The following is a 25,068-nucleotide window of genomic DNA, read 5'->3' as shown; positions in this document are numbered from 1 at the left end:
ACCATTATGCTGCCTAAGGACCAGAGGTCTTTTTCCAATTTGGCACTGCGTCGCTTTAACTGCTAATTGCGCGGTTATGCAATGCTGTACCCAAACGAAATTTGCGTCCTTTTCTTCCCACAAATAGAGCTTTCTTTTGATGGTATTTGATCACTTCTGCAGTTTTTATTTTTTGCGCTATAAACGGAAAAAGACCGAAAATTTTGAAAAAAAATGATATTTTCTACTTTTTGTTATAAAAAAAATCCAATAAACTCAATTTTAGTCATACATTTAGGCCAAAATGTATTCGGCCACATGTCTTTGGTAAAAAAAATGTCAATAAGCGTATATTTATTGGTTTGCGCAAAAGTTATAGCGTCTACAAACTAGGGTACATTTTCTGGAATTTACACAGCTTTTAGTTTATGACTGCCTATGTCATTTCTTGAGGTGCTAAAATGGCAGGGCAGTACAAAACCCCCCCAAATGACCCCATTTTGGAAAGTAGACACCCCAAGGAAATTGCTGATAGGCATGTTGAACCCATTGAATATTTATTTTTTTTGTCCCAAGTGATTGAATAATGACAAAAAAAAAAAAAAAAAAAAAATATTTACAAAAAGTTGTCACTAAATGATATATTGCTCACACAGGCCATGGGCCTATGTGGAATTGCACCCCAAAATATATTCAGCTACTTCTCCTGAGTACGGGGATACCACATGTGTGGGACTTTTTGGGAGCCTAGCCGCGTATGGGACCCCGAAAACCAATCACCGCCTTCAGGATTTCTAAGGGTGTAACTTTTTGATTTCACTCTTCACTGCCTATCACAGTTTCGGAGGCCATGGAATGCCCAGGTGGCACAAAACCCCCCCAAATGACCCCATTTTGGAAAGTAGACACCCCAAGCTATTTGCTGAGAGGCATATTGAGTCCATGGAATATTTTATATTTTGACACAAGTTGCGGGAAAGTGACACTTTTTTTTTTTTTTTTTTTTTTTTTGCACAAAGTTGTCACTAAATGATATATTGCTCACACAGGCCATGGGCCTATGTGGAATTGCACCCCAAAATACATTTAGCTGCTTCTCCTGAGTATGGGGATACCACATGTGTGGGACTTTTTGGGAGCCTAGCCGCGTACGGGGCCCCGAAAACCAATCACCGCCTTCAGCGTTTTTAAGGGCGTGAATTTTTGATTTTACTCTTCACTGCCTAACACCGTTTCGGAGGCCATGGAATGCCCAGGTGGCACAAACCCCCCCCAAATGACCCCATTTTGGAAAGTAGACACCCCAAGCTATTTGCTGAGAGGCATGGTGAGTATTTTGCAGCTCTCATTTGTTTTTGAAAATGAAGAAAGACAAGAAAAAACTTTTTTTTTTTTTCTTTTTTCAAATTTCAAAACTTTGTGACAAAAAGTGAGGTCTGCAAAATACTCACTATACCTCTCAGCAAATAGCTTGGGGTGTCTACTTTCCAAAATGGGGTCATTTGGGGGGGTTTTGTGCCACCTGGGCATTCCATGGCCTCCGAAACTGTGATAGGCAGTGAAGAGTGAAATCAAAAATTCACGCCCCTTAGAAAGCCTGAAGGCGGTGCTTGGTTTTCGGGGTCCCGTACACGGCTAGGCTCCCAAAAAGTCTCACACATGTGGTATCCCCGTACTCAGGAGAAGCAGCAGAATGTATTTTGGGGTGTAATTTCACATATTCCCATGGCATGTTTGAGCAATATATCATTTAGTGACAACTTTGTGCAAAAAAAAAAAAAAAAAAAAAAAAATTTGTCTCTTTCCCGCAACTTGTGTCGCAATATAAAATATTCCATGGACTCGACATGCCTCTCAGCAAATAGCTTGGGGTGTCTACTTTCCAAAATGGGGTCATTTGGGGGGGTTTTGAACTGTCCTGGCATTTTATGCACAACATTTAGAAGCTTATGTCACACATCACCCACTCTTCTAACCACTTGAAGACAAAGCCCTTTCTGACACTTATTTTTTACATGAAAAAGTTTTTTTTTTTTTGCAAGAAAATTACTTTGAACCCCCAAACATTATATATTTTTTTAAAGCAAATGCCCTACAGATTAAAATGGTGGGTGTTTCATTTTTTTTTTTCACACAGTATTTGCGCAGCGATTTTTCAAACGCATTTTTTGGGGAAAAAACACACTTTTTTAAATTTTAATGCACTAAAACACACTATATTGCCCAAATGTTTGATGAAATAAAAAAGATGATCTTAGACCGAGTACATGGATACCAAACATGACATGCTTTACAATTGAGCACAAACGTGCAGTGGCAACAAAATAAATACATTTTTAAAAGCCTTTAAAAGCCTTTACAGGTTACCACTTTAGATCTACAGAGGAGGTCTACTGCAAAAATTACTGCCCTCGATCTGACCTTCGCGGCGATACCTCACATGCATGGTGCAATTGCTGTTTACGTTTGACGACAGACCGCCGCTTGCGTTCGCCTTAGCGCAAGAGCAGGGGGCGACAGGGGTGCTTTTTTTTTTTTTTTTTTTTTTTCTTTATTATTTTTTTGCTTTTTTATCTTATTTTTAAACTGTTCCTTTCATTTTTTTTTTTTTTAAATCATTTTTATTGTTATCTCGGGGAATGTAAATATCCCCTATGATAGCAATAGGTAGTGACAGGTACTCTTTTTTGAAAAAATTGGGGTCTATTAGACCCTAGATCTCTCCTCTGCCCTCAAAGCATCTGACCACACCAAGATCGGTGTGATAAAATGCTTCCCCAATTTCCCAATGGCGCTATTTACATCCGGCGAAATCTAAGTCATAAAATGCTCGTAGCTTCCGGTTTCTTAGGCCATAGAGATGTTTGGAGCCACTCTTGTCTCTGATCAGCTCTATGGTCAGCTGGCTGAATCACCGGCTGCATTCTCAGGTTCCCTGTTGAGACAGGAGAGCCAGAGAAAAACACGGAAGACGGTGGGGGGGGGGGGGGCATTCCCTCCCACGGCTTGTAAAGGCAGTCTAGAGGCTAATTAGCCGCTAGGATTGCTTTTACATGAAAGCCGACCGCTGGCTGAAAAGAATGATACCAAGATGATACCTAAACCTGCAGGCATCATTCTGGTATAACCACTCAAAGTTGTGAATGGCGTACCTGAAGACAAAAAAATGGTTAACAATAAAGCACAGTAAACAATAAAGTATAAATAATTACATACCTGAAAAACAAACATGATAAAACATAATAACAATAACAATAACAATAACAATAAAACACTGCAGAATAGAATACAGTAAAAAAAGAGCAGAACAATAGAGAGAGAGAATAGAGAGAGAGAACAATAAAACGACAACTATTTTTTTTTATTTTATATATATTTTTTTTTTTTTTACACTTTTTTTGTAACTAACTTTTATAACTGTAACCGGTTCCAGGTTCGGGTCTCTCAAAATGCGATGGCATCTTGGGAGACCCTGTGAAAGTGTGCCTAGTCTGTGCAATGCTGTACCCTACGCTAATACTCAACTAGTGTATGGTAGCGTTCAAAACATTCACCAATGCAAAGACCAGGATTGTCAGGACAGGAGGGACAATAATAGCGGGTGTCACGCCTATATCCGCGTTTGCTGCAGACACAACATCTTTTTGGGGGGGGTTCGTTGGGTAGGGGTACTCGGGAGGACATAAAGAAAATGCCTCTCATGCAGCCGACTGCATTTCGTTGGGGGATGTGAATGGGGGAAGTACGGGCGCTGCAGAAGTGGTGGGTTCCCAATTAGGATTGGCGAATGCAGCAGGAAGGGCATTATGGGCACGACGGGCCTGTGTTTGTCTTCTTGGTGGCAGCGGGACACTACTTGTGCTTGTCACCTCACCAGCTTGAACTGCACTTATGGGATTCGCCACGTCACCAAGTGTTACTGCAGTGCTGGTTTGACTACGACCGGGGTGTACTAGGCCGCTGGTGCTTGCCAGTTCAATAAAAAGCTTCCAAAAAAACTGTTAGCGATCGCAGGGATCAGGCCTGACTCTGCGAACGCTGCAGTTATGCGTTTAGTGTTTTGTAAGTGACAGTGATCGATCGATACTGCACTTGGGTGGGCTGGACTGGGCCGGGCGGAGGGGCAAAACGCAGGTGCTAGCAGGTATCTGGGTTGATCCCGCTAACACTGCGTTTTTGGGAACCCTAAACTGCTGGGGACGCTAGTATAGATCTGATCTGATCGGATCAGATATTGATCCGTTCAGATACTATACCACTAAAGGAGGCGTATGCTGCGTGCGTGGGTGTTAGCGGTACTGGCGCTAACCTGACGCTGCCTGGGGCCGGTGCTTGCTAGTTCACCAAAATGCTACCAAAAAAACTGTTAGCGATCGCAGGGATCAGGCCTGACTCTGCGAACGCTGCAGTTATGCGTTTAGTGCCTTGTAAGTGTCAGTGATCGATCGATACTGCACTTGGGTGGGCTGGGCTGGGCCGGGCGGAGGGGCACAACGCAGGTGCTAGCAGGTATCTGGGCTGATCCCGCTAACACTGCGTTTTTGGGAACCCTAAACTGCTGGGGACGCTAGTATAGATCTGATCGGATCAGATATTGATCCGATCAGATACTATACCACTAAGGGAGGTGTACGGTGCGTGCGTGGGTTTTAGCGGTACTGGCGCTAACCTGACGCTGCCTGGTGCTTGCTTGCCAGTTCACCAAAATGCTACCAAAAAAACTGTTAGCGATCACAGGGATCAGGCCTGACTCTGCGAACGCTGCAGTTATGCGTTTAGTGTTTTGTAAGTGACAGTGATCGATCGATACTGCACTTGGGTGGGCTGGGCGGAGGGGCAAAACGCAGGTGCTAGCGGGTATCTGGGCTGATCCCGCTAACACTGTGTTTTTGGGAACCCTAAACTGCTGGGGACGCTAGTATAGATCTGATCAGATCAGATATTGATCCGATCAGATACTATACCACTAAGGGAGGCGCATGCTGCGTGCGTGGGTGTTAGCGGTACTGGCGCTAATCTGACGCTGCCTGGGGCGACGCATATCACTGCCGGGCGATCAGGGGGCTAAACCTTTATTAGGTAATAAACGGCGGGTGCCCTGACACTATAAAAAATAAACGAACTAACCTGCGTCACCCGTAACGGTTATACGGTGATCAGTGGTGAAAGGGTTAACTAGGGGGCCATCAAGGGGTTAAAACATTTATTAGATAGTATATGGGGGTCCCTGTCACTATAAAACGCTGACGGCGAACCTAAATATTTACCTCACTAACTAGCGTCACCAGCGACACTAATACAGCGATCAGAAAAATGATCGCTTAGCAACACTGGTGACAGGGGGTGATCAAGGGGTTAAAACTTTATTAGGGGGGGTTAGGGGGGTACCCTAGACCTAAAGGGGGGTAATACTAACTGTCCCAACACTGTAACTGTCACAAACTGACACTATGCAGTAATCAGAAAAAAAAAAAAAAAAAAAACAAAAAACCTGCTGGTGTCAGTTTGTGACAGGGGGGGGGGGGGGGGTGATTGGGGGGGGATCGGGGGGCGATCGGGGGGGGGATCGGGGTGTTTTGTATGCCTGGCATGTTCTACTGTGTGTGTGTGTGTTGTGCACTCACATTGATGTCTTCTCCCCTCGGCGCTGGAACGGAAAATACCGAGCCGAGGGGAGATGACATCATTTCCTTTGCTGCTGTTTAGCATACAGCAGCAAAGGAGTGTTCCCATTGGCCGGCGGCGATCGCGAGGGGGGGGCCACGAACGGATGGCCTCCCCCTCATCTCGGATCGCCGGGGAACAGAACGGGACCGCTTCGGGCACCGGGGGGGGGTCCGATCGGACCCCCCACCCGCGAGAGGCAAATCACGTACATGTACGTGATTTTGCCTGCCCGTGCCGCCTTGCCGACGTAAATCGGCGTTAGGCGGTCCTTAAGTGGTTAAAGTACAAAAAAGCAGATAATCACTACTGTAAGGGGTTCATTTTGTTTACTGTAGAACTGTGAAAGTAATATTTACAGTAGCGGTTATTTGCTCTGTTTGTACTATACAGGGCTCATTTTAGTTTTTTTTAACCCCATTATGTTACTGGCCGATTAATTGATTCTGAAAATAATAATTGATTAATTTCATAGTCGATTAGTTGTCGATTAATCGATTCGTTTCAGCCCTAGTGTATAGCCATGCCTAAACCTTGAGGTACTTCATTGACAATGAAAAGTGTGTGGTGGGAATTCGAATCAGGATCTCAGCAATTTGCAGGATCAGGGCTAATCATGCTACCTACGCTTATCAAAAGTAATTGGAATCTTTTGTGTAACAGCCCCAATGTTCTTTCTTATATGTTGTTCAGATATATTTGCCTCTGTGTCTCTCTCTATACATAAGGAAATGGCCTTCTTTCCTTAAGGGTCAGGTGGCAGAGTTTTTATTTTTTAACATGTCAGGACAGTTAATTTGCTGGGATTAAAGCTCTTCCCACATAACCAGACAGTATGGTGATAGCTCGGGTACATCTGTCTCTCTACAGTGACGCATGTAGGAGACTTTCCATCCTCTTGATGTTCTATGTGTTGTGGTTAGAAGGGGACATTGCTGCAGTCCATTTCCTTTCCCAACATATTGCTGTTTCCCAGTAATGGGATGGTACGTTCATGAAAGCAGACTCAGCCACCTGGCACTGGCAGTCACACAAGATTAGGCACTTTAAATTTGGGATTCCTTGCCTGTGACTTGTTAGAGGTGTTTAGGATAACAACCAGACACAGCTTTTCCAAGATAACAGCTTGCTATCTATTGGACCTGCCATTCCGGGTTGGTTGTTTTTTCTTTTTTTACTTGTACTTGTCACGTTTTATAAAGCTGTGAATAACTACAAATAAAATTCTAAAGGTCAGGTTTGTTGATATTATCGATTTGTGGGAACTTTTTGCATTCAACAATTGCAATGTAATCATTGAAAAAACTGATTGAACAACTTATTAGTCCCTTTGCCATGACTCCCATAAATAAGCTGAAACCAATTACCTTCTGAAGTCAATTAATGATTAAATGGAATCCACCTGTGTGCAATTAGTGTCACGTGATCTTAAAATAAATACGCAGATTTTCTGGAAGGCCCCAGAGTTTGTTACTGATCATAGACCAAGGAGTTGACAAAACAGGTGTGCAATGAAAGGCATGTTATGTCTGTGCAAACCTCCAAGAAAGGGGACAAAGTCTTAATTTTATGCTGCATCAAAAATATAAAAGTTTTAAACAAAACCTGTCCCTCAAAGAACAGTGGACAACAGTACCCACTGGTTGTTGTCATGGCTATTGTTTAATTGGTTGTAGGACAAGAAAGAAATTAATGTTGTGTAATTCTCCTTTAAACAGTTAAAATTGTCATTAACCCCATGTGCACATGGTTTAATATATATGTAATGTATAGTATTATTGAAAGCCAAGGTATGTCTATTAATGAATTAGCTTATAAATGCCCGTTTTGTTTGTTTTCAAGCAGGTTATGTCATCTTTCTCAGTTTCTTTAGTGAGTCTAGGAGGACTCTATGGACAGAGCTGTGGCGGTCACATGATTGAATATTAAAGGGATATCAAGCTCATGTTTTTGTTTTTTTTTAAATTAAACATGTTATACTTACCCGCACTGTGCAGTTTTGCACATCGCAGTCCCAATCCTTTTTTCCGATCCCCAGCCGGCAATCTTACCTCCCACTTGCTGAGTTCCCCCATAGCAAACCATGTGCATGCTCGCTCCCGAGACACCTCTGTGCGTCCATAAGATACACAAAGCGTGGCTTGATCCCGTTCCCTCCCCACTGGGTGTGATTGACAGCAGCGGGAGCCATTGGCTCAGCCAATGAGGAAGAAGAGAAAAAATATGAAGAAACCCTGCGCTAACTAGTGACAAAAGGGAAAAGCAGCTACATACAATGTGACAAACAAACCATGAAAACTATATAGAAAACGTGTGATGGAAATCAGGCATTCATTTCTCCCATCCATGGCATCGGAGAAATGAATGCCTGATTTCCATCACAAGTTGTGCATCCCCACTGGCACCATCCAACCTGCACCCACCGGGACTACCCATTCGAGGACCAGGTCAACATCGGTGAACCACGTACCTGCCTACTTTGACGGTCCAGATATCGTTTTATATGCCCTGGGTGGCACCATGCCTTCATGACTCCATGTCTTAGACAGGGGAGTCCACTGGATCCGGTAAGAGTTTACGCCTACCATTTTCCGTTTTGATGCCATTGTGATTTGAGGAGGTGTCCATGGAGTGATTTTCCTAGTTTTTTCCTAGTCTCCTTCCAACACTCTGAACATCCATCACTCTTCAAAGACTTTTCTTTATATATATATTCAGAGACTCTGGTCTTTATTTACTCATCAGTCCTTCGATTCACTCAGTGTTATTTTTATTTGCTCTGTTTGCCACATATTGACAGGTTGTGGTCTCTGGGAGCAACACTTATCATTATTTTTATTTATATGTGCTACATTTTCTATATAATGAGGAAGAAGAGACCCTGAAGAGCTGTTGCTCTCGTGCACGTTGCTGTATCAAGATGGGGCTCAGGTAAGTATTGGGGGGGGGCTGCACACAGAAGGTTTTTTTTACCTTCTTGCATAGAATGCATGAAGGCAAAAAACCTTCAGCTTCAATAGCCACTTTAAAACCCATTCTAAATATGAATAACATTATGCTAAACAAAACACTGCTTTGCTTTCATGTGTCTTTTTTAGCCCAGTGGTATTTGCACGAGCTCCACTTGTACATCCCCACAGACCACAAAGATTAACAGCAGATCAATGGGGAAATGTTCCACGGTCAGTCACAATTCTTGACCTGCCCTGCATGATGTGCAGGATTGTCACGTGGGGTGGCTTGCTGAGCATTGGCAGACTGATTGGCAACGCTTAAGAATGTATTTGGCCCAATAGCATTGCCACTAAGAATAAGGGACTGGCAGGATCACCAGGTAATTAACTGGTTCCCGACCGGCTCACGCACATATACTGTGGCACAATGGCACCACTGCACGAAACCCTGTACAGGTACGGTGTTCCCTTCAAGAGCCGCCAGAGGGCGCGCACGCCCACTGCACGCTGGGGGATAGGGTTGCCACATCATCCCTTAAATCCAGGACACATATTAATTACACAGGTTCTGAGGCTGATTTAATGCAGATAAGGCACCAAGTGAGTTTAATTGCCACCTTAATCGGCCACAGAACCTGTGTAATTAATGTGTGTCCTGCATTAAAGGGATGATGTGCACGAGAGCCAGCACAGGGATTTGTGTGTGTAAACACACAAATCCTTGTTCTGTCAGGGGAGATGAGACATATCGTTTGTTCCTACTAAGAAGGAACAACAATATGACTTCTCCCCTAATTAGTCTTATCCCCATACAGTTAAAACACACCTAGGGAACACACATTTAACCCCTTAATTGCCCCCTAGTGTTAACCCCTTCCCTGCCATTGACATTTATACAGTAATCGGTGCATATTTATAGCACTAATCGCTGTATAAATGTCAATGGTCCCAAAAATGTGTCAGAAGTGTCCGATCTGTCCGTCGCAATGTCACAGTACTGCTAAAAATCGATGATCACCATCGTTAATAGTAAAAAATAAATAAATAAATAAAAATGCCATAAATCTTTCCCTTAGTTTGTAGACGCTATAACTTTTGCGCAAACCAATCAATATTCACTCATTGTGATTTTTTTTACCAAAAATATGTAGAAGAATACATATCGGCCTAAACTGATGAAGAAATTCGTTTTTTTTTTTTTTAAATTGGTGATATTTATTATAGCAAAAAGTAAAAAAATGTTTTTTTTTTTTTTTTTTAAATTGTCGCTCCTTTTTTGTTTATATTGCAAAAAATAAAAATCATAGAGGTGATCAAATACCACCAAAAGAAAGCTCTTTGTGGAAAAAAAAACAATGCAAATTTTGTTTGGGTACAGCATCGCATGACCACATAGTTGTCAGTTAAAACGACGCAGTGCCAAATTGTAAAAAGTGCTCTGGTCAGGAAGGGGGTAAAATCTTCCTGGGGGTTGAAGTGGTTAAACCACACAGCACATTCTGAGGAAAAATAATGGCACACAAGCAGATGTTATACATTCACATCCTTACATAATATTTATTTAATAATTAATAATATTGGCTTTTGAATAATTTTCAATAAAAAATTATTTAGCAATTTGTGTTGGCTTGTTCTTACAAAACCATCTACAAGGTACAAATACGATACTAAACGAAATAGTAGTAAATTAATAGCAAAGTAGAGGTCAGTGAAAGATGATTTTTTTGGTTACTGAAATTTAGACATCATCATTGCCCTTAGCACTGCCGTATTGAAGAAAACTGATCATACATTGGAAAATCTGTTAGGGACATTTCATTTCATATGTGTGACAAATAGGTTTTAAAAACAGGTGGTTGATATGCATTTTTACCACCCCCGGACACCCACCTAAATCTTAACATTGCAGCTGGACAGTGTAGTACACATGCCACTACAAACTGAACTTGGCTTGCAGAGCTTGACAGGTGGCACTGCCTGTCACCCTCTTATTGAGGTTAATGGGGCAGGTTTTTCAATATAAAAAAACCTCTGGAATTTAGAAAAAATAAGCCAGAATCGCCTTCTGTATGCCTCCTGAAAAGCAATTCATCTCGGATCAATTTTCAGAGGGTTGCACCAGTGTGGAAGAGCCCTCAGACAAATAATGAACAACAAATCCTTGTGAAGTCTTAATTTTTCCTGTTGTGCCCATTCAGTGCATATCAGGAGATCTTCCCTGTACTGCCTGTGAAATATGATGCACTGTTATCTTTGTCTTGCCATTAGAGTGAGTTTTTCTGCTCTCACAATAGAATTTATTTTTGAAAATACAGTCCCAACAATACTTGTGAACCAGTCACTTAGGGATCTATTTATAAAACGTGTCTGCTTCATCCATAACGTTATACTGAATTTTGTCCACTACATGGAGCTGACAATACAGGCATTAATCTCTTAGAAAAAATATGGGACATTTCGTTCAACTTCCACAAATGTGCAACAAAATTTTTATAGATAAAGCCATTAATGCTATCGTCTGTTGTTATGCCTGTTTTTGTAATCCTTCCATTGACAGTAATATTGTTGAATAAATTCTTTAAATTCTATGCTTTTGTTTTCCCACTTTTTGGACTCTTCCCTCCCTTTTTTCCTTAATATCTACCCTTAACTATGTACTATTCTAATGCTAGTTCTTGCCGTTACACTGTATTTTTGCAACATAGATATTGTAAAAGTAAACCATGTAGCCTTTTCTTTATTTGAAAAATTCAACACCATCTGCTTATCTTTTACACGATACACAAATATCATTCAAAGATTATAAGAACTCACTACTCAAACACCTCCTAAATGTGGCGAAAACTTGCATACTAGCTTTCTGGAAAAAAAAACAGACCCACCAACCTTAAAGCCCCATACACACTATCAGATTTTCTGCTGATTTTTGTCTTCAGATTTACCAAAACCATATAATATGAGGTCAAACCTTAGGAGTTTCAATTTGTATGCAATCAGGCATGCCCTTGCACTACATGGTTTTGGTAAATCTAAAGACAAAAATCAGCAGAAAATCTGATAGTGTGTATGGGGCTTAACACAATGGCATACAAGAGTTTCTGACATTCAATTAATGGAACACCTTACAGTATTTCTAAGAGCTCTTTCACACTGAAATAGCGCCTGTAAAGCGCCTGAAAACTGCCTCCCATTCACTTCAATGAGTGCTTTCACACTCGGGCGGTGAGCTTGCAGGACGTTAGGAAAAGTCCTGCAAGCAGCATCTTTGGGGTGGCTTGGGCTCCCAAAACGCCCCAGCCCATTGAAATGAATGGGCAGCACTTCCAAAGTGCTTTGAAAGCGCCCACAAAATGGGTCTTTTTTCTTTTTTTTTAAGTTCCCGTGGTCATGAGACCAAAAATAACGGCCCACTAGCGCCTGAAAAGCACCGCAAAAAATTACCGATACTTTAGCGCTGTTTGAGCTGTGCTTCAGTGTGCAAGTAGCCTAAAGAACAAGTCTGATAAACATTTGAAAATTTGGACACCCTGGTTGGTTGGTTACTATATAGAAACTAACTCTAAATCTGATAGTATGGAGCTACCAATAAGGGAAATTAACATTCTTCCCACTTTTTTTCTTCTTCTTCTTGCTTTCTCCCTATCCTCCTCCTCTTTATTGCTAATCTTTTCAAACCATATCTTTTTTTAACCACTTCCATACCACAGGCCGTCATATGACGTCCTGGACTTTAAGTGGAGATATCTGAATGATGCCTACCAGCTACCGGCATCATTCAGATATCTTTTCTTTCTGCCGGCGATTCCATGCACGGCAAAAACAATCATAGTGGCTGTTTAGACGCTTTAAATGTTTTTACAGGTGGCGGGAGTCGAGATCTGGGAAGGACTTATAGACCCCAGATCTCGCTGTAAAGAGGACCTGTCATGCCCTATTCCTATTACAAGGGATGTTGGCATTCCCTGTAATAGGAATAAAAGAGATAACATTTTTTTTTTTCTTTTTATGGAAAGTGAAACAATTAGAAAAAAAGAGTCCCCCCCCCTCCCTTCGTGCTCGCACGCAGAAGTGAACACATACGTAGGTCGCGTCCACATATGTAAACAACGTTCAAACCACACATGTGATATATCACTGTGAAAGTTAGAGCGAGAGCAATAGTTTTAGTGCAAGACCTCTTCTGTAAAATGGTAACCTGTAAAAAAGTTTAAAGCGTAGCCTATAGAGATTTTTAAGTACCGAAGTTTGATGCCATTCCACGAGTGTGCAAAATGTTTAAGCATGACATGTTAGGTATGTATTTACTCGGTGTAACATCATGTTTCACATTATACAAACAAAAAGGGCTAACTTTACTGTTTTTTTTATTTTTTATTTTTCCCAAAAAATCACGTTTGAAAAATTGCTGAGCAAATACCGTGTGATATAAAAAATTGCAATGACCGCCATTTTTGCTAAAAACAAATTAATGTTTGGGGGTTCTGAGTAATCTAGCAAAAAAATTATGATTTTTACATGTAGGAGAGGAATGCCAGTATGGAAGCGGTTAAACGCTAATCAAACTAGTTACTAAAAATAATACGGGACTATCCTTAAGTACCTATCTAGAGACATATTGAATTATATTATTTTTGACAAAATGTACCTAACACCAACAATTTTTTGAAATAGTGATTTTGACCAGGATAAATACATATTTCCTTATAGAGCTGTACGATTTGCATTTTTTTGTTTGCTTAGAATAAAGATCATGATTCTCATCTCATAACATCATCTTTTACATTATACAAACAAATTGGGCTAACTTTACTGTTTAGTTTGTTTTTTTTTAATTCATTGAAGTGTATTTTTTCCCAAAAATTTGTGTTTGAAGGACCATTGCGCAAATACAGTGTGACATAAAATATTGCGACAACGGTCATTTTATCCTCTAGGGTCTCTGCTAAAATATATAGATATATATATATATATATATAGATATATATATATATCTATATATATATATCTATATATATATATATAAAATGTTTGGAGGTTCTAAGTAATTTTCTAGCAAAAAATAAATGATTTTAACTTTTAAGCAACAAATGTCAGAAAAAGGTTTAGTCTTTAACCACTTAAGGACCAAGCCTCTTTCCACGTGGTGTTAAAAACTGTTTTTTTGCTAGAAAATTACTTAGAATCCCCCAAACGTTATACTTTTTTTTTCTAACACCCTAGAGAATAAAATGGCGGTCGTTGTAATACTTTCTGTCACACCGTATTTGCGCAGCATTCTTACAAGCGCACTTTTTTTGAATAAAAAAATAAGACAACAGTAAAGTTAGCCCAATTTTTTTTTTACTATTTGAAAAATAATGTTATGCCGAGTAAATTGATACCCAACATGTCACGCTTCAAAATTGCGCCCGCTCGCGGAATGGCGACCAACTTTTACCCTTAAAAATCTCCATAGGCGACGTTTAAAAAATTCTACAGGTTGCATGTTTTGAGTTACAGAGGATGTCTAGGGCTAGAATTATTGCTTTCACTTTACCGATCGCGGCGATACCTCACATGTGGGGTTTGAACACCGTTTTCATATGCGGGCGCTACTCACGTATGCGTTCGCTTCTGCACGTGATCTCGGCGGGACGGGGAGAGTTTACGTTTTTTTTTCTTATTTATTTTACCTTTTATTTTTTATTTTTACTCTGTTTTAAAAAAAAAAAATGTGTCACTTTTATTCCTGTTACAAGGAATGTACACATCCCTTGTAAAAAGCATGACAGGACCTCTTAAATATGAGATCTGGGGTCAAAAAGACCTCAGATCTCATATTTACACTAAAATGCAATAATAAAAAAAAATAATAATACAAACTTGTCATTTAAAAAAAGAATTGGAAAAAAATGTCCCTTTAAGAGCTATGGGCGGAAGTGACGTTTTGACATTGTTTCCACCCTGCAATGACATGGAGACGGGTGGGGGCCATCTTCCCCTCACTCATCTCCATGCCCAGCCAGAGCGAGGACCCGATTGTCTCCGCCGCTGCAGACGACTCTGGTAAGCGGTGGAGGGCACCGGAGCGTGGCGAGAGGGGGGGGGGGCCCTCTCCCGCCGCCTATAAAAGTGATCTCGTGGCGAATCCACCACAGAGACCACTTTTATCTTGTAGCGGACGGCCGGCCGGCCGAACAAGACGATACCGGGGTAATGGCAGCTAGCTGCTGCCATAACAACGATATTCCTCCTCAAATAAGGATGTATATCGGCGTGCGGCGGTCCAGAAGTGGTTAAGTGGTTAAACTGACCTAATTTACAGACTGAAGTTCATCCCTTTGATCTTTAAAAGAACTAAATGTTACATTTTTTTTTTTTTTTTTGACAGCTGAGAGTGAGCCCCGGTTCACACTGAGGCAGCGCAACTTGCAGCGCGTCTGCCTCAAACGGCCTGGACACAACAGGGGCGGCGACTTGCAAAATGACTTCTATATAGAAGTCTATACAAGTCGCTTCAAGTCGCCCCCAAAGTAGTACAGGAACCTTTTTCTAAGTCGGAGCGACGCAAACGGTTCCATTGTACAGAACGGGACGCTACTTGTCAGGCAGCTAGGTCGCCTGACAAGTCGTCCTAGTGTGAACCGACCTTTAGCTGAGAATTCTCTGCACTTGTTACATGAATGAACCAGGGAAATGCTGCATAGAGATTGTGATGGGGGTTGAATCGAGATCGCGATTTTTTAACGATTAATCGTGCAGCTCCATTTCCTTATGTAGAAATTACAGTTGATCTTTATACTATATATATCTAATATGCTAGTTAACCAGAACATGTATTTTCCTGATGCCTATTTGACCTGTTTTGTTCCCATATATCTTCATAAAATATATAAATAAAGAATTAAATAAAAAGGAATAATTCAGTAAATGTGTAGAAACAATAAATATATATATATATTAGCTGCAGTTACTCAGTCTGCCTTTGATTTTTTCCTTTCAGATCTCCAATGTATATAGAGGCTAAAGCTCTAACAACTTTAGCACATCTCTGCGATGGTGATGCCAGAACTGGCCTGAATGGCCTGCAGTTGTCTGTCCAAGCTAGACTTGCAGCGGGAGATGATCCACAGAAACACAGAATGATCATAAAGGAGGAGCACATTAAAGAAGGCTTGCAACGCTCCCATATTCTCTATGACCGAGCTGGTAAGCAAAAAGAATGTTTCTTAATAAGGCTGTGCTAAGTATTAAGCATGTTCTGGTGTTACTAAACTAATGTCAGCAACTTGGAAATGACATCCAGCTTAGCAAGTAAGAAGAGCTGCACATGCCCATATCTAGTTTACAAATAGCCGCATCTGTGTTACAGCTTCTACGCGATAGAGAATATTTTTCTGTTATTAGTCTATTGCTTCAATTACTTTTTCCACCATGTCATTCAGTAGCAGTACAACACTCTCTAATGACTTTATGTTCTCTTGCTAATAAAAGGCTGACCAATGCTGTGTACCTGTCGCGCTGTGCATTGTATATAAAAGGAGGGCACAATTATTTTGGGTGCACCTGCATGGGGTTGCCTCTGCCTTCCCCCAGGTGTTAAAGCGGAGGTCCACCCTAAAAAAAAAAAAAAAAAAATTACATAAAAATGCTCCTAAAAATCTGGGAAAAAAAATTAAAAAAAAAAAATTTTTTTACTTACCAGAAATGACTGTTGCTAGGCAGATCGTCTAATCTGCCACTTCCTACTCCGCGGTGATCTTCATTCTTCTCCTCCTCGCGTTGTCTTGTGGGGAATGGGGCGCGCTGTGTTCTGGGAACTGTGTGTGTCCCAGAACACAGCCGGCCATTCGCAAAGCGCCGCGCGACTCACGCATGGGCAGTAGGAAACGTGCAGTGAAGACGCAAGGCTCCACTGCCTGTTTCCCTTAGTTCGAATGGTTGTGCCGGGACCCGATCCGATGCGGGCACCCAGGACAGGTAAGTGTGCTTATTAAAAGTCAGCAGCTACAGTGTTTGTAGCTGCTGACTTTTTAAATTTTTTTTTCAGCTGGACCTCCTCTTTAAGCTGAATGGTTCAGTTACTCAGGCTAATTAAGGGACGTTGGCCCTTCCTGCTCACCTGAGGGCAAGGAGGAATGGGCCAATGAGAGTGGATGGAACTCTCTGGAAGCAGTGGGGCTCATTATATAAAGGGCCCACTGTCCCAGGAGTTTTTGCTGACAGGCTAAAGGTCCGGTTGAAAAAGAGATACATCAGCTGCCTCAGGACATGGAGACGCCCGTCAGGCAGCAGCAGCAGGTGGTGGGGAGGAATGGCTGAGACGTCTGGAAGAAACAACAGGAGGCTCTCAGCAGGTTGCTGTTGCGGAGGAGGTCGACATATCCGTGACTACCCCCCGGGCGGCTAGGTGACAGCGGAGGGCGGCGGCGATTACAGCAGGGGGATTACGACAATCTCATAGACTGCAGCGTAGCCGGCCCACTGGAGCGTGGGAGTGCAGGGGGTCCAGTGTCTGTGTCAGCTGACGGAGCAGGGGAGCATGGAGCGGTCGGCATGGCAGAGAATGGCAAAGTCAGTGCTGTAGTGCATGGCACGGTCGGCACTGTGGGACAGGGAACGAGCTGCCCTGGGGGAAGACACGGCCGCCGGGACAAGAGGAGAAGGCAGGCCTATTCTCCATCTCCCATCTGGAGCAACAAAAGCAGACCTGGGGTGAGAGACTCTCATTTAGAACAACAGGGCCTGCTCCCAACAGCCGAATGTGATCTGGCACCTCCGAGGAGCCGAACGGGGAGGCGCCAGGCACCCGAAGATTGTGATGAACAGATAGCCACTCCTCCTGGTTCCCCTATGGGCTCTATGGGAATCCAGCATCAGCAGAATCCCAATGCTGCTATGGTGCCACCTGCTGGAGTTCCTGGTAAGTTGCATATGCTTAACACACTGTTGTCATCTTTATCTAATATAGCTTAGTTTTGTGTGTCTGCTAATGGGAATGTTGCTGCTCCTGCATCTGTATGGTCTCCAGCAGCTACAGCAGTTAACCCGTTGGCATCTGGGGGTCCCTCAGTAAGGTCAATTGGTTCACTTAATATACCTTCTCAGGTTAATTCTCTCTTGAATGTACAGAATTCTGGTCCTATTGCTGAATCTGTTTCACATGTAGTGGTTAACCCTGCGGTGCCTGAAACCTGTTTTAAGGAGGTGTTGCCCTGCGAGTTATCCCCGCTGGGCTTCCATCTTTCTGCGACTGTGAAAGAGAAAATATGGAAAGGCGAGTTTTTGGATATGCTGTCCCACTTTCCTTCCTCTAAGGAATTTCTACCAAAGACGGATAGGAAAGCTGAAGAGAAAGGAGATGAGGATAGACACAGGCCCATTAGGTCATTTAAGAATAAGAAAGTTTTGACTGCCGGCCGGAAAACGCATCAAAAACGATTTTATTGCATTTTGCATTTTCCCACATCTAGCAGTCAACCTAGTCTGTGTATACATGAAGTTACTGCTACAGGGCGGTCACGCTGCGCAGGATCACTTATATATCCTGCACTTCCGGGTAGCAGACGCGAGTGTGCGCTGCCACCGGCACGCTCCTGCTGTGATTCTACACAGCGGTAGCCGATCGGCGGATCCTAAGGACTCGATGTCCGCTGGCACTCGCTGATCGTTCGGTACACAGGCAGAACGGCAGTCTGTCTATGTAAATAAGGCAGTTTGCCGTTCTGTCAGTAAGGAAGGCATGGATCCTGTGTTCCTGTAGAGCAGGGACACGGATCCATGCCTTCCCCTAGTAAAAACACCTCCCACACTACACTAAAACACTAGTTAGGCACACAGTTAACCCTTTGATCACCCCTGATGTTAACCCCTTCCTAGCCAGTGTCATTAGTACAGTGACAGTGCATATTATTAGCACTGATTACTGTGTTAGTGTCACTGGTTCCCAAAAAAGTGGCAGTGTTCGAGTTGTCGTCCGCAATATTGCAGTCCTGCTATAAGTCGGTGATCGCCGCCATTACTGGTACAATTTTTTTTTTAATTCCAAAAATATATTCTATAGTTTGTTGTTTATGTTGTTTGTACGCTTATTGGGATTTTTTTTAACCAAAAATATGTAACAGAATACATATTGGTCTAATTCGATGAAGAAATCTGAGTTTTATTTTACTGGATATGTTTTATAGCAGAGAGTAAAAAAAATTTTTTTCCTTTTTTTTTTTTTCAAAATTGTCGTTTTTAGCGCAAAAAAATAAAAACCAGAGAGGTGATCAAATACCACCAAAAGAAAACTCTATTTGTGGAAAACAAAGGACATACATTTTATTTGGGTACAGTGTCGCACGATCGCGCAATTGTCAGTTAAAGTAGCACAGTGCCGTTTCGCAAAAAATGGCCTGGTCATGAAGGGGGGTAAATCTTTCAGAGTTGAAGTCCTTTAAGGAAAAGTATAACCAAAGCTATTTTGGCTAGCCTTCTCCTGTAGGTCACAGGACTGCAGATTATTCTGCAGTCCTGTGACCCGTTTTCAGCCGACAAGGGGCTAAAGTCGGTCCGGGCGATCTGCTGAGAGCCTGAGCCAGCCCCTCCACAGACAAGCGCTCCAGTGAGAGCGAGGGGAGAACCTACCGATCAGTGGTGTTTGATCACTCCGTTCTCACTGCAGTGCCAGCAGGGGCCAAATAGGTGAATATAAATGTTTATTATTTGTAAGTTCATACTTCTCTTTTAACCAGGTTTTTGGTGTTTGCAGTTGTTTTTCATTGGGGAATGACATCACTTTGCCGCTTGAAAGATACCTGGCCTTTGTGTGCCTTCCTAACTCTCCCTCACCCTTAACCAGTGCCTAAACAGTTAGTGCCGGTTCACACAGGGGCGGCACGACTTGCAGGTCGCCTCAGCGAGGCGACCTGCAAACGACTTCTGAGGCGACTTGCAAAACGACTTCTGTATAGAAGTCTATGCAAGTCGGCCCAAGTCGCCCCCAAAGTAGTACAGGAACCTTTTTCTAAGTCGGAGCGACTTGCGTCGCTCCTATTAGAACGGTTCCGTAGCACAGAACGGGAGGCGACTTGTCGGGCGACTAGGTCGCCTGACAAGTCGCCCCTATGTGAACCGAGCCTCACAGCTAGTAAAACAAATACATTTGGTGTCAGGGTGGATTTGAGTTAAATCACGTCTATGTAAATCATGATTTAAATCATAATTTTTAATGAGCAACTGTCATCTCTTTCCCGCAGCGGCTCCTCCTCTGACCCGCAGTTAACTCACCGACAGTCCCATTCACGTTATTGGGACGGCTGGTGATGCGGCAGTGACACAACAATGTGAGGGACGTGGCGGCAGCAGATGAATGGATGTCTGCTAACAGGCGCTGCCATGATGGATCTGAAATGACAGGTGCTCTTTAAATGTAAGGACTTATTTTTGCTGGTAGTTAGAATCTTTAGTATTTGCAAAGAAAATGAAGGTTTCCTATTTAGAATAATAAGCTGTCATGTTAGTAAAACAGCGATATCAGAACCAATTCAATCATACAGTTTGTGGTGTACATAGATTTGCAAAACAATGGAATAAAGGAATATTCCTGAACTTTGTGTGAATGCATCAATGCAGTGAATGTTATCTCAGCTTGCAGAGCTTGGATTCATTGAATGAGTTTACCAAAAAATGTAAATATTGCAGAATATACAGCCTCATGCTACATAACTAAGCTCCATTTCATGTTGAATAAACTAAATTATTAATGTATCTTAAATAGAAAACGATCTTTAGATAGATTTTTACTTCAAAAGCATTTTTTTAAATAAATTTGATAAAAATAAAAAAAATCGATTGAAATAAAAAAAATAAGATTTTTTTTTTTTAAATCATTGCTTTATATTCACCCTGTTTGGTGTGGGGCTCATATGTTGCAGTCAGATTGTACAATTTATTTTAAGTTTTACAGCTGTCGTGTAGTACGAGGACTTACCGAATTGGCTATAAGATAAATGAATAGGGCAATTGTGTATATTGTGCAATCTGATTATGGTGTGTGCAGCCAGCTTCAGACATTCTTCTCTTCTTCCTTATTTTGTGTTTATGTAGCAGTGGTCACATTGATTTGAAAATGATTGCAGTGTTCAAGCAAATAGTGGAAATTTAATATATGAAACTGTCACATATAGTATAATACAAAAATGAAGTTTAGCATAAATATGTGTCTAGCGTTACTTGCATCTTCCACTTTTCTTTCTGTAAACAGATGTATAAATATGCAGTTACATTTTCCTATGTGCCTGCATTTGCACCCACACAAATATTTTTCTTCTGGGCAACACAAGAAGCTTCAATGTTGTCTGAATCTTGGACACTTTCCAGTATTTCAAAACCATTTCCAGGGACACTTTACATGATAAGTGGGTTTATCAAATTGCATAGCGTGTATCTTTGCCCGGACAGACCTTTGGATTTGAACACTTTAGACTGCGATGTGTTTATTAATATACAGTATATTGTTTCCTCCATCACCCAAAGCTCATGCAATTAAAACTGTAAGTAAAAATTTAATTTAAATATAAAGAATATGAATTTCTTTTGTGCGGTACAGAAAAACGATGGCTCCATTTTTCACCATATACAGTAACATAACAGCCATATCCTGCCTTGTGGTTTTCAGCACACTCAGCCGGCTGGCGAGTGGGCGAGCAAGCAGGGAGATGACATAATTTCTCCCCGCCCTGCATCACCACAGTTCCGCCCTCACTGTGCAGTTGTGGGCAGCAGAGAGATTACATCATCTCTCTCGCCCCACCCACACTCTGGGAACCATGTGCTAAAAAGCTGGGGAAAGACTGCCAGATCTGCTGTCACTGTTGCCTGCCACCAAATTGCCTTTACATTTAAAAAGTGACAAGCTGCATCTGGTATTGGTTGCAAATAACAGTGGGAAGCTTCAGCTGGTGGCAGGATAGTGACAGTCCACATCTGGTGGCAGGTGACATGGCAAGTGACAATTCACATCTGGTGGCAGGTGACATGGCAAGTGACAATTCGCATCTGGTGGCAGGTGATGTGGCAAGTGACAGTTCACATCTGGTGGCAGGCGAGGTGGCAAGTGACAATCCGCATCTGGTGGCAGGTGACATGGCAAGTGACAATCCACATCTGGTGGCAAGCAACAATCCGCATCTGGTGGCAGGTGACGTGACAAGTGACAATCCGCATCTGGTGACAAGCTGCATCTGGTGGCAGGAAACGTGGCAAGTGACAAGCTGCATCTGAAGACAGGTGACGTGACAAGCTACATCTGGTGGCAGGCGACATGGCAGTTGACAAGCTGCATCTGAAGGCAGGTGATGTGGCAAGTGACATGCTCAGGACTCCCACTGATTCTGCATTATGGTGAGTTTAACCATTTAATTCTATATTACAATGTAATAATAGAAATAATGCGCTTCAGTCATCCTGACACCATATCAACCATGGTGCCGTGATGATTGAAGCGCCAACACCAGCCATTGGGGACCACTGCTCTAGACAGCATAGATTGATATCTGGAGGAATCCAAACAAATTATGCACTTCATATAGTTATGATAGTTTCAAAGCATGTATATATTTGCAGACATTAAAATAGTTCTGAACTCCAGCATCTATATTTGAAGTATCCATACTGCGGCCCGAAGGCTGGGTGTGGCCCTTTGCTTGCCTTTATCTGTCAGTTTTCCTTCCACTAATACAAGGCATTATTCCTTCTATTGACACCAAAGACAGAGCACTATTCCTCGCACTGACACCAACAATGAGGAACTTATTCTCCCACTGACACCAATGATGGGGCACCATTCCCCCCACTGACACCAATGATGTCATTTTTTTTACTCCCACTGACCACCAAGCCTATGGCATTGTTTACTCCCACCAATGCCAGGGCATTTTGTATTCCCACCAGCCACAGTCTGGCCCCCCTAAGGTTTGAATGGCAGTAAACTGGCCCTTTGTTTCAAACGTTTGGAGACCCCTGATCTAAATGATTAGGCACACCACCAGCCATTCGTTTATATGGGAAACACTTTAGGAATAAAAGTAATAAATGCCTTTTTAAGTTTGTCCGTTTTGGGGTCCTATGACTTTTTCCTTTTTGATCACAGCATGGCCTGAGTTGGAGGTGGGGCTAAGCATGTCCTGTGATGTCACCCCAGCTTTCAAGCTCTCCCCCCCAGGCCAAGCAAAAGCAGAGTGGAGCTGTCAGCCAAGCATCTGATACACCCCCCCTTCCCCCAAGCCTTTGGGTGGATCAAATACTTGGCTGACAGCTCCAGTCCACTTTGCATGGTCTGGGGAGGGCCTGAAAAAGCTGAGGCGACATCACTGTGTGACCCACTCCGGCTAAGCCCAGCTCCCAACCTGGGCTATAGTGACATGGTCAGTTAATTAATTTCCTCCACAGTAAGCCACGTGGAGACACAGCTTGCTTACATAGAAGAATGCGAACTGTGGTGTCAAAGTAGCAGAGGTTCTTTAAGCCTGCAGAGCATTGCCACCAGGTATAGTTTTATGTTACTTTGAAAGATTAGGTTAGTGTTTTTCAAACTTTGATCAGCTGTGTAGTATCATAATTGGTGCATTGTCAGAACAGCACATCTCTTTACAAATTGCATTTTTGATGATCTATGAGCTGCCACCGTGGTAAAATATTTGGGATGATATCACTGTATTCAATAGTAACCCATGCTAGTACATTGAACAGTGACCAGTCATAAAATTATGACCACTAACAGATAACTTTGATTATCCCATTACAGTGGGATATATTAGGCACCAATAAACATGTTGTCCCTGACATTGATGTGTTGAAAGCAAAAAATGGAAAAGTGTAAGGATTTAACCAGATGCTGACCGCCCTACGCACAGTACATTTACTGCGGGGCGGCAGCTCCTGTATGCAGAATCACCTACAGGTACGTGATTTTGCACTTCCAGGGCCAAGTGGTAAAAGCTAGACAACTGAGTCAGAGCATCATCAAAACTGCAGCTCTTGTGGAATGTTCCCAGTCTTCAGTGGTCAGCACCTACCAAACCTAGTCCAAGGAAGGAAAACTGGTGAACCATGGGTAGTCAAGGCTCATTGATGCACGTGGGGAGCGAAGGCTGGCTCATGTACTCCTATCCAATAGAAGAGCTATTGTAGCTTATATTGCTGAAAAAGGTAATGCTGGTTCAGATAAAAAGGTGTCTGAACACACAATACATTGACATTTGTTGCTTATGGGACTGTGTAGTCACAGACCAGTCAGGGGGCCCATGCTGACTCGTGTCTACTGCCAAAAAAAAAGCACCTACAATGAGCACGTGAGCATCAGAATTAAACCACAAAGCAATGAAAGAAGGTGGCCTAATTTTTCTTACATCATATGGATGGCAATGTGTCTGTGCGTTGCTTACCTTGGGAAAGGATGGCACCAGGATGCAGCATTGGAAGAAGGCAAGCCAACTGAGGCAGTGATCTGCTACTGATGGCTTTGGGGGTATAAGTGATTTAACTCCATAATGTGTCACATCCCTGGATTCGAATATAGACATAGAAGTTCCCCAGTTATGGGACTTTATAGACACTTCAGTCATATAACAAATATATTCGTAAAAGCAGGTTTTTATTATAAATAATCAGTGAAAAACAAAAAGCATGGAATATACATGATATGGACCAACTTTGTTGATATACTTTTTAGCTGTCCATACCATATATATTCCATGCTTTTTGCTTCTTACTGATGATTTATAAAAAAAAAAAAACTGCTTTTACAAATTTATTTGTTATATGACTGAAGTGCCTATAAAGTCCCATAACTGGAAAACTTCTATGTCTATATGCTACTGATGGCTTGGTGCCAGATACCAAAACATACCTATTGAGGTCTAGTGGAGTCTATTCTTTGATCAGTCAGGGCTATTTTGGCTGAAAAAAGGGGACCTACTCAATATAAGGTGGGTGGATATAATGTTATGGTTGATCAGTGTATGTGGAAGGATTTTTACATTCCCACATCGCAAAAGTAAATTCCAGCCCTTCTGCAGCTATATGAAGTAAGGAGTTGGGTTGTGTCATTGGTGCTACGCCATACAGGGATCACCGATTAGGGCTATAAGTGCCTAGCAGCATTTTGCAGTAAGATTGCTAATGAGAAGTAAACTGAGTGTAGCAATATACTTACCGTAAGTATCAATATCATTGTAAGATGTGTATATTGGGATTGGATGTATTCCTGTAGAATTCAAAAACCAGTACTGTATATCATCTCAGAGCTAGAAAAGATGTTATAGCAAATGTAGGCACCAACAGCACATTTTAAACTTCTAGGATACCTTTTATTCTCTGCCCCAATGTGTGATATGCTCTTAGTGCCGGTTCACACTGCAGTGATGTCTGACATCGGATATGATTTGCACTGCAGTGCACATCACATGCAATCTGTGTGCAATGCGATTTCAGCCATACAGATAGTATG

General features: G+C 42.2%; 1 protein-coding gene across 1 annotated transcript in view; it reads left to right on the top strand.

The window, feature by feature from the left end:
• WRNIP1 (WRN helicase interacting protein 1) overlaps positions 1–25,068 on the top strand; it is a 167,134-nt gene that overhangs the window by 80,952 nt on the left and 61,114 nt on the right. The window contains exon 4 of the mRNA XM_073630959.1: positions 15,580–15,785. Within this exon, the coding sequence (XP_073487060.1) occupies positions 15,580–15,785 (206 nt within the window). The remainder of the gene's footprint in view (positions 1–15,579; positions 15,786–25,068) is intronic.

The sequence above is a fragment of the Aquarana catesbeiana genome, linkage group LG05 (assembly GCF_042186555.1).
Source record: "Aquarana catesbeiana isolate 2022-GZ linkage group LG05, ASM4218655v1, whole genome shotgun sequence".
In the NCBI taxonomy this organism is placed as follows: domain Eukaryota; kingdom Metazoa; phylum Chordata; class Amphibia; order Anura; family Ranidae; genus Aquarana; species Aquarana catesbeiana.
Note: the sequence above shows the minus strand (reverse complement) of the source record. Positions and strands in the feature narration are given on the sequence as shown.